Below are 10,511 nucleotides of genomic sequence, written 5' to 3' on the forward strand. Positions count from 1 at the left end.
TAGAGCATGAGCTAGTTCCCTTCAAGTGTAATGTCCTTTTGAAAAACACTAAGCAGATCATCAATAATGTGATGAATTAAGAGATGGTCTACTAATTAAGAGTTTCATGGGTGTGCAGTCAGAAGATCCTTGCGTTCAAGTTGCTAATCCTTATCTTGGGAATGTGATACACACGGGGAAAACCCATGTGACATCCATGGCCATTTCCTTCTAGACCAGCAACTCGGATGCCACTAGCCCCACTGGACAACAGCCGAGCGATGGGTGTCTGGAAGAGAGCAGTAAAGCCCCCAGGGAAAAGCTAGGAGACTGGAAGCTGCAGTCACGAAAAAGGACTCAGACGCTCCCTAATCGGAAATGCTTCTTGACGTCAGCGTTTCAAGGTGCCAACAGCGGCAAAGTGGAGATCTTTAAAAATGAGTTCTGGTCACCTTCAGACGTAAAGGCAGGGGAAGGGCACAGGAGAACGCTGTCTCAAGGTGTGCCTCACTATCCCGACGCCCAGCGGACTTCCACCTACGATAACGTCCCCACCCTGCCGGGGCCCACCGGGGAGGAGGCAGCCGCGGCCTCTTCCCCTGCTTGTGACTCCAAGAGAGAAACTCTTGCCAGCCCCAGCTCTGAAACTGGGCCTGAGAAAAAGAACTCTGGCGAGGAGAAACTTGAATCCTTGCAGACGGTGGTCCAGAAGCTGCGAAAGGAAATAGAAACACAGAAGCAAAAGTACGAGGAACAGATCGAAAAGTAAGTCACTTGCGGAGGGGCCTTGGGCAGCCACTGGGCTTCCACCTGCGGAAGCAACGGGGATGGTTCTCCTCTGCCAAAGAAATGATATTTAAAAACCTCAAGTTTAGAGAAAACGTTAATCTACAGCAGTTGGGCTTAATTAAGGAGAAGGGTAAAGGGAATGCTGAGATGACTACATTGGTGAAAGCTCTCAGTTTTAGGTTAAATTCATGAAAAGTTAAGTATGCAGCTTACACAGCCTAAGCAACTATTTTCAAATCCTGGTTCTTTAAGGATTGACATGCTCTAAAAACTAAGAGGAACTTTAGGGTTTTTTAAAATATATATTAACGTGATTCATCCATTCTGAAAATATTTATTGAGTACCTCCCGTACTGTTTATTGGGCACCCCCCGGGCCTGCTGCTGGGGAGTAGCTCTGAACAAAGCAGACAGGTCCCTGTGCTTATAGCGCTTTCCGTCTATCAGGAAGAGACAGGCAATATATATATATATAAGTAATTAAAATATATGCTGTCAGAGGGCGGAACATGCTATGGAGAAAAATAAAGCAGGGCAGGAGGCTGGAAGGCTCAAGAAGGGGGTTCCTGTGTTAAATAGGCTGGTGCACAGCCCCAATTTGCTCTCATGGGGAGATAAGCTATTTTCTCGAAATCTTTTTCACACCACCGGCTTTTCCTGAGCGTAAAGCTCAATCCAGCTTCGCCGGGATTAACCCACATCGTGATGTCGTGAAATGTGGACTAGCGGGGTATTCGAGTTACAGGTACCTTTCCAGTCTGCTAAGGCTCCGGCCGTGGAAGGCAGACGTCCGGGAGCCCCCATTCTTTGCCCTCTACGTAGGAGGTTTCCCGCCTAAAAGCAAAGCGTAGATCCTTTGTCTAAGAACCTGAGATCCGTCCTCTGGGGGATGCGACGGGCGCGCGCGTGCCGTCTTGTCCGTGACAGAGGCAGCTCCAGGGAAGTGTCCCCCCCCCCCCCGCGCTCTCGAGTGGCTGCCGTTGGCAGGGTCGGGAGACCCCCAGCTGCCACGGAGGGGCCGCTCCTCCTGAGGGGAACCGAGGCCCCTGAACTCACCCCCCGGAGGGGTCCTCCCTCCTCAGCTGGGAGGATGGTTACCAGTCCGTAGTGTCCGCTCCGAGCTTCGTGGTTCAGACGCCTTCTCGTGCAATTCGCACAGCAATGCTGTAAGACGGATAATACCCCCGTTTTACAGAAGAGATGGGGGCTTGGGAAGAGTAGAGAAGATTCCTCGGGGGAACCCATCGGATCCTCGGTAGGGCTGGGATCTGGACCTGGCCCCGTCAGGCTCCCGGGCCCACCCAGGTTCTCTCTCTGCAGCATCAGTGGTCAAAACCCCGCAGCATCCCCTTGGTTGAGGTTTCTCCCAGAGCAAGAGGGAAGCAGGTGCAAACTTGGAGGAGAGCCCTGGGCAGGGACCGGCGGGGTAGGCAGGGCTCGAAAGAGGGGCCCTTACGTGGCCCCTGAAGAGAGAGGCCAGGCTGGGTTCAAACGGGGGCTCAGGTTTCTATGAGGAATAGGCTAGTCGGGGGCAGGGAGACCTTGCAGGGAGACAACATCTCCCAGAAGGAAATTCTGGAGCAAATGTCCCATCATGCGGTCCCCCCGCCCCCCGTCCTGAGATTGCCTTCCCTGGGCGTCAAAATGGCATTGCCCCCGCTCCTGGGCGGTGGCCGAATGCAGCTTGGCAGGGCGGGGCAGAGCCGGGGCCAGCCCGGGACCCGCCCGGAGCAGACTCCGGGTGACCGCGGGCCCTTCTCCGGATTGCCCGCCCCCAGGGGCCTCGGGAGAGGAGGTCTGGTTCCGCCGTGGAGGCCGGCGGAGTGAGCCAAGGTGTGGGAACTCGGGGTGCGCTGGGAAGTCTGGGGCGCGGGCCGTCGGCAGGCCGTTGGGCAGGACCCGCGAGGGGCTGCAGGGAAAGCACGTCGTGTCGGGTGCTTCCCTACCTGGTGGAAGATGCAGACCATAGAACAAGGAGAAACCCGACGGCATAAGACACGGGCGTTAGCTGGCAAAGGGGACTCGGCGCACCTGGGGCCGCAGGTGGGCTGGGAGGTCGGCACCTGGGGGAGGCGCCCGGATGACAGGGACGGCTGGATAAGGGACTCGGGGAGAAGGACGAGGCTGGGGGGGGGGTCTGGAGGCCCCGTTCTCTCACTCTCTTATGTCTTCCCTCGCAGCCTCGAGAAGGAAAACTACGATGTGTGGGCCAAGGTGGTGAGGCTCAACGAGGAGCTGGAGAAGGAGAAGAAGAAGTTTGCGGCCCTGGAGATCAGCCTCCGCAACGTGGAACGCTCCCGGGAGGACGTGGAGAGGAGGAACAAGGCCCTGGAGGAGGAAGTCAAGGAGTTCGTCAAATCCATGAAAGAGCCCAAGGCCGACGCGTGAGGGGCCCACGGGAGCCGAGGGGAGGCCCCCCCAGCGCGCCGCCTCCTGACTGAGAAGCAAACGACTCCCCAGGGAGTCGGGAGGAGACATTTGCGGGGACACGTCCCATTTCCCAGGAAAATTAATCAGTGGAATTTACAGGAAGGTGAGGGTGAGCAGGGACGCAGGGACATCGGTGACCCCCTGCCGCTCTGTTCAGAAGGCCCTTGTCACCCAGCGGGGTCTCAGGAGGGTGAGACGGAACCTCCCACGGCGGAGGCCAGGGCCGGGGGAGGCATCGGGGCAGGCCCTCTCCCAGGGCCGACGCCGCGGGCTGCACGGAGGCGTTAGCTCGTTATTTTTTGTTTTTGTTTTTGTTTTTTTGCTTTGGGGGAACAATACATCCAGGCACATGGCCTCGCGGGGCCCTTGAGACGCCGGGCGGAGACGATCTTTCTTTCGCCCTCTTGCGCTCACCTGGTGAGCTGTGGTCTGGGCCGCTGCACCTGCTGACCAGAGCCCGCTCCGCCAGCCCCTCCTGGATGCCTACCCTGGGGGCTGGAAACCCAAACGTATTATTAGACTGAGACAAAAACGAGCAATAAACTTTGTATTTATGAAGGCAAAATCGATGAGAGAAGTATATTCAAACAAACAAACAAACAAACAAACAAACGAACAAAAAAGGCAGGTGTGTCGGGAGCCCCTGCGGGGCGGTGGGCCCAGAACGGCGCTTTCCCACCACGGTGTTGGGCTCCCTTCTAGGCTCGCTGTGGCTTTTAGAGAAGAATAGTCACGGTAATGGGTTTTTTTTATTCTGTTTCATCACAATGAAAGTGCTTTGGCTCTTGAAGGGGACCAGACACAGGAGGGAGTAGCTGCGGGGGGTTCCTGGCCACCCCACCGGAGGACGCCCCCGCAGGCAGCCTCGCGGGCTGGTGAGGCCCGTCGCCCTGGTTAGGCGCTCTCCAGGCTCTGCGGACCTGCGCCCCAGCGGTAGAAAACACCGGAGCAGAGGCGTCCCAGCGGTCCCTCCACCTGGAATCCCATACGCGCTGCTGCGTCGCTCTCTCAGGCACACACAGCGCAGACGAGGAGCAGCAACGGCCCCAGACACACGTGCACGTTCTCGAGGTGCCTTCCACCGGGAGGCCACCAGTGGAAGCAGGTGTCCCAGCAGGTGTCGCCTGGGCTCCTTAGGCGCCTGTCCCCCCATCACGGCCATGCACGGACTCGGACCCCGCAAGCAGGTGGCCGCGCCACGGGGCTGAGATCTGCGGTCTCCGTGGGGGGGGGGGGGGCTTCCCTGCGCGGGTTTCCGCCCTCACTCCTTTTTCTGCTTCCGTTTTCTCACTCCTTCTCCTCTTTGTTTTCTCCGCCCCGTTGTCCTCCCCCTGCCTGTGGCCGTGGCGCCGCCCCCACGGAGCAAAGGGTGCAGACGGGGGCACAAACCTGATGCTCAAACCCTTCCTACCCCCGTGTCGACAGAATCAGGATTTGGGGGGTGGTGGAGCCTAAGAACTTCTTTCTTTAAAAAAAAAAACTTCCAGTTATTTCCAATATGCAAACAGAATTGTTACACATGGTTGCAAAACTGCTGAGTTTGGCTCAACTCGTGACTAGTGATGATATTAAATCTTCCTACGCCTTTTTTCTTTTTTTTAAGATTTTATTTATCTGAGAGAAAGATCGTGCGTGAGCGGCGGAGCGGGGTGGGGGGGTGAGGGGCAGCGGGAGAGGCAAGGGCCGACCGCCTGCTGAGCGGGGCTGGAGCCCAGGACCTGAGGTCATGACCTGAGCTGAGGGCGGACGTTCAGCCGACCGAGTCACCCAGGCATCTCTCCGCACTTTTTAAAAGACTTTATCACCTGCTCCTTTTGTTCTGTCCCCAGTCAACACAATCCTCTGAGCTCCCCACTTAGGGTTTATCATGTGTTCGCTCACTTAGGATAACAGGCGCTTAAGACCTAGAAGATGGATCTACGTTGTAGACCCATTTTTCACATGGGGAAGACTGAGCCCAAAGACGTTACTGGAAAAAATTAGGATAGTAGTAGTTTGGTCATGAATAAGTTCGAGGAGACGGAGACGTCTGTCATCTACGGAACACTGCGACTCCGCTTCGGCGGTGGCTCTCCACGCGGGAGAGGGCGGCACCTGGGCCTTGAGTCAAAGTCTGGGACGCAGCGCTGGTTGAAAGCACCCTCCTCTCCAAGTCACGGTGGCAGAGGAAGGCGGTCTACGCGGTGGGCCCAGAGCACCCGGGGTGCGCTGTGCCTGGAGGCAGCCCGCTGGTTCTGCCCGTCGGGGACATACCGCTGTTGTGTTCGTCCCCAATTCCAGGCAGGCAGCTGCTGGGTGACACCGTGGGGGGGCATGTGGGGGGACCCGTGGGGGGGCGCGTGGGGGGGCAGGGAGTGTGGGATGTCATCAAGGGACAGTGCGGTGTGGCCACAGCTCCCCAGAGAGCCCAGGGCATGTGGGGCGAGGTCAGGGCAGGTGGCCCGGGATCCGGGGTCAGGGGGGCAGGACTGAAAGTAGCCTGAAATCGGCGGCCTGACGGCTGGTGGGGGCTGATGAAGGGACTTCCCTGTGGGCCTGCTCCTGGTGACTCCCCGTGGTGACCCCCACAGTGACCCCCGCGGTGACACCCCCTGCGGTGACCCCTGCAGTGACCAACCCCGTGGTGACCCCCAACGGTGACCCCCTGTGGTGATGCCCCCACGGTGACACCCCCCACGGTGACCTCTGCGGTGACCTACCCTGTGGTGACCCCCTGCAGTGACTGCTCCCACGGTGACCCCCCATGCGGTGACCCCCGCCGTGACCGCCCCCACAGTGACACCCTACGGTGACTGCCCCCATGGTGACCACCCCCACAGTGACCTCCCTCACAGTGACCCCATGGTGACCAACCCCGTGGTGACCCCCTGCAGTGACTGTCCCCATGGTGACCCCTCTTGGTGACCGCCCCATAGTGACTGCCCCCCATGATGACCCCCAGTGGTGACCACCCCATGGTGACACACCCCCCCAAAGACACCCCCCCACGGTGACTGACCCTGCGGTGACCGTCCACTCCAGCGCTGCTGGGATGCTCCTCGCAGGCACTGTCATTAAGCCTGAGACTCTAGGGCAGCCCGGGTGGCCCAGTGGTTGAGCGTCTGCCTTCGGCCCAGGGCATGACCCTGGGGTCCTGGGATCAAGTCCCACATTGGGCTCCCCACAGGGAGCCTGCTTCTCCCTCTGCCTGGGTCTCTGCCTCTCTCTATGTCTCTCATGAAAAAATAAATAAAATCTTTAAAAAAAAAAAAAAAACAAAACAAAAACCTAAGACTCCAGCTGAAGCACAACGCCACCCATTTCCGGGATGCGGGGACGGAAGCTTCTGGGGAGCGGGGCCCCTCTGCCGCCCGTCGGGTCATGCAGCCCCACCTTCCTATGGGCTCCCCTGCCACCAGGCAGCTACCTCTACGTGGTGATGAATGAAAATAACCCCCCAAGGACTTTTTGAAGATTGTTTTAAAGAACACTGGTGCGAGCCCAGGCAAGAACCACTAGGCGCTGTGGCTGTGTGGAGGTGGCGAGGTACAATAGTCGGAGGCACCCCAGCTGCCCGCCCGCCCGCCCGCCCGGGTCCTCACGGCAGCTGCAGACCCGCCCACAGTGGGTTTAGGATCCCAGGATGTGCGCTCCAGCCCTGAAAGCTCCCCGGGGGGACGACCCTGAGTCCTTTAAGAGAGAGGAGAAGAACCTCCTCCTGTTCCACGTAGGAACTTTGGGGCCTCCCCGTGAGCGGGGTAGTGTTGGCGGCAGGAGGTGGGGACACAACCCTCCATCCTTCCCTCACCTTCAGATGTGTCCTAAGGTAAATACGGGCTCTGCTCTGTGGGTGTTTGCAGCCTCCAAGGGCCCATCCTGAAGAGGCTTTGCGGCTTCTGAGTACAAGGCCCCGGAGTGTCTTCAGCGTGTTGCACGGAGTCTGATTGTTTGCAAAACACTCGCGGGAGATCCGCGAGCAGAGCAAGTGTCCGAACGGGACTCCTCGGCAGCCGGGGCCCATCTAGTGATGCACTGGCTTGGACTCGCCCCCTGCTTCTTGCATTATTTTCATTACTGATTTTCAGCGCAGATTCAAAATGCTCATTTCCCTTCGGAGTCACTCCTTCCTGGCTGTGAGGGAGGCCGGCGGTCGGCCCGGGGAAAGAGCTGGGTGAGCTCCGGGCTGGGGAGACATCAGACGCACCCGTGGGACCTTGAGCTTGATCTCCAGGAAGCAGGTGGTCTCAAGATCAAGCGCTGGGTCTGTTTTAAGGCTGGACGTGACCTTCAGTGGAAAACCAACCCCGATCGGAAAAAGCCGACACCGGGCTCCGCCGTGCTGAGCTCCCTGACCTGCTGAACTGCTGGTTATTTATTAATGCAAGACGGGACCCAGCGCTCCAGCTACGACCCTCCCCGGGATCTCTTCCGTTGGATTTCGCCGATGCCAGTGGCGGTCAGGGAGGCGCACATCGATGGCGTGGCTCGCTACCCACGCTACTGCCAGTCACTCCTGCACGCGTCCTCGCTCTTCCGAGAGTATGGGGATCTATCTCGCAAAGAAGTCGAGGGTTGCCGGAGCCATACAACACTTGGGAATCGCACAGCTTCCGGCAGCGGCCCTGCCAGTCTTGAGAAAGCCGATCTCCACGCAGCGATAACCCGGAGAGCTGTGCTGCCAGCGATGCCTCTACTTACCCCAAGGAAGCTGCACCCAAGATACAGCAAACTGTCGCAACGCTGGGTCTTCCTCCTGCCGTTGAGCGTTTTGCAAGAACTACCTTTGACCAAGGACATTGAAGAAATACACCTGTTGCTTTCTAGTCCCTTCGTGTTCACGTGTTCACCGACCTGGAAGCTTTTCAAAACCTGTTCCTTGGTGTTTCTAGGGAGGCTTCACTGCGTAGACAGCGCTCATGGGGTCGTTGGCCGTCGGTGATTACACTCCGTCTGCAGCCTTTCTCCTCTCCCCAGGTGAATGACGCGAGGGTCAGCCCTCGCGATTTAAATTCTTATTTTTATTTTTCATTAATTCCTACAATTTAAATGCACGTGTAAGATTCAAAGCAACAGTTGCCACGATAGCAGTCACAGCCACGTGCGCTGGGGCCTGGATATCGCCCGCCGGACTGTTGAAAGTGCCCTATTTGCATTAGCTGAGCTCGTCCTAACAAATCTCCCACGGCCAGAGAGCAGGGTCCCCTTTCCACAGCGAAGTGATCTGCTTCTGCTTCTGCTCCCGCCTTTGACCGTGGCTCTGCAGATCGCCTCCCGTTAGGAGGAAAACATTTTCCCTGACAGTCTCTAGGGTTAGAGACGGAGCTGGGGCAGGTGTAGGGCAATGCTAACACTTCAGAAGATCTCCAGTAATCGGGTGACACGCTCACCTGACAAATTGGCTTTTGACAAATGAGTCCGCTGTCGCGTATTAATGGCCACGCCGGCCAAGTGGACACAGATTTGCTAGAAAGCAGAGAGGCGTGAGGAGGGAGGTCGCGGAGCAAGGAAGTTCACAGCGGCCGGGGGGAGTTGCACGAAGCCGACGAGGCCAGGCTGAGGCCTCGTGCTGGAGCCCTGCGCTGAGGGTCCGGCCAGGGCTTGGGGGCGGGGGGCAATGATTCGAGACCCCAAAGACAGGGTCAGGAGGCAGAGGGGACTCGCCGTTTGGTGCTGGGAGTGAGCACCTCCTGCCTCTGCTGCACCAGCCCCAGGCGCACAGCCAGGTGAGCCCACTCCACCCTCCGAGCTGTGCACCCCGACAGCTCCCCAGGGAACGGGGGCCGCTTCCTGCACAAGGACTCACAGCCGACTCCCTCAAGGCCGCACCAGCCTGGGTGGTCAGTGTTCAGCCCAGCCCGGGAGCCACCGGCTGCAGGGGGTTGCTCCGATGGAGGGCCGGGGCGGCACATGGGGCCACGAGGACGGGGGCGGACTGCACCCCGTTACGAGGCTGGGTAACAACTCAGGGATGTGGGATAAGAGGACTCCTGGGCCTCGAGAGATTTTCCAAGAAGTCCATCTTAAGGTGCCTCTTTGTTATTATTTTTTTTTTAATTTTTATTTTTACTATTATTATTATTACTTCTGGCAGATGGGAAGCCCTTTTTGGGGATGAAAGAGTCAATATCAGAAAGATTCAGTGACGGAGAGAACAAGGAGGCTGCAAGTTCCCGTGTAACATGACTTCCTTGGCTCCTCGAGGTGGGTGGTTCTGCTGAGGTTTAAATAGGAGTTTCCTCCCCAGGGAAGTGCTACAAGGCTGTGATTATTTATCTCAAGGAAGACTAAACATCCTTTTTTAAAAAGATTTTGTTTATTTATTCATGAGACACAGAGAGAGAGGTGGAGACCCAGGCAGAGGGAGAAGCAGGCTCCCTACAGGAGCCCAAGGCAGGGCTCGATCCCGGGACCCCGGGGTCACGGCCTGAGCCGAAGGCAGAGGCCCAGCCGCTGAACCCCCCCCCCCCCAGAGTCCTGGGCGCTTCATGAACATCACAGTCACAGCCCCGCCCTACAGGCCTTGGCCTGCCAGCAGCGAGGGACCCGAGCTCCCCACCACACAGGACGACCATGAGGACCGAGCAGGGTGGTGGATGTGGACACGGGCGAACTAGTGGCCCAAGTGTGGGGTGCACCGCAGCTCACGACCTCAGGTCGAGGAAATCTCCATCAGCAGGTGCTGTGCCCCACACGCCCACTGGCACGCCGGCTCCCGCAGTAGGGCTGCCACCAGGCCCTGCCATCCCAGTGACGCAGAGGTCGTCGCCAGCTCTCTGAGTCCCCGGGGCTCAAGGACGGGCACCCAGGCAGCGAGGGCATGTGGGCCTCCTGTTGCAGCTGGCAAGACAGGCTGCTGTCCCACGTGTGGCAATAAGGTCCTATTGGATTAGGTCCAAGACCCGTGTGACCTGCTTTCACCTTGGTCACCTACAGTCCTGTGAGATACTGGGGGTTGGGCTCCCGTGTAGGAGGGGGAGCCAGGCCCAGTTCAGCCCCTCATACCTAACAGTGTTAAGGCCTCATCCTTAGATCCCCAGCCAAGAGGGACCCCGGTCTTTCAGAATCCCTTCTGAAAGGGAGATTTTAATATCAGTACACATTTTAATATCTTACTAGAAGCCATGGGGGTTTTGCTGCATCTTGTTTTAAACTATCGCAGGAGATCAATAGGGTCAGAACTCTAAAATCCCGCTGTTCCATGGGTACCGTGAAAGGTCACTGCATGGGGGTCAGGAAACCCGGCCTTACATGATGATAAATCCCATTTTTCTTAGATTATTTATTATTTAGATTTTCTTAGATTTTTCTTTGATTATTTGTCAAGCTTATTATTAT

The 10,511-nt window shown here is 57.7% G+C and overlaps 1 protein-coding gene across 4 annotated transcripts in view; it reads left to right on the forward strand.

Moving 5' to 3' along the window:
• ARHGAP25 (Rho GTPase activating protein 25) overlaps positions 1-4,785 on the forward strand; it is an 89,983-nt gene extending 85,198 nt beyond the window's left edge. For all 4 annotated transcript variants that reach the window (XM_025470176.3, XM_025470183.3, XM_025470191.3 and 1 more), the window contains 2 exons: positions 215-744; positions 2,948-4,785. In XM_025470176.3, the coding sequence (XP_025325961.1) occupies positions 215-744; positions 2,948-3,155 (738 nt within the window). In that variant the 3' untranslated portion in view covers positions 3,156-4,785. The remainder of the gene's footprint in view (positions 1-214; positions 745-2,947) is intronic.
• The last annotated feature ends 5,726 nt before the right edge of the window (positions 4,786-10,511 follow it).

This window comes from Canis lupus, chromosome 10 (genome assembly GCF_003254725.2).
Source record: "Canis lupus dingo isolate Sandy chromosome 10, ASM325472v2, whole genome shotgun sequence".
NCBI classification, from domain to species: domain Eukaryota; kingdom Metazoa; phylum Chordata; class Mammalia; order Carnivora; family Canidae; genus Canis; species Canis lupus.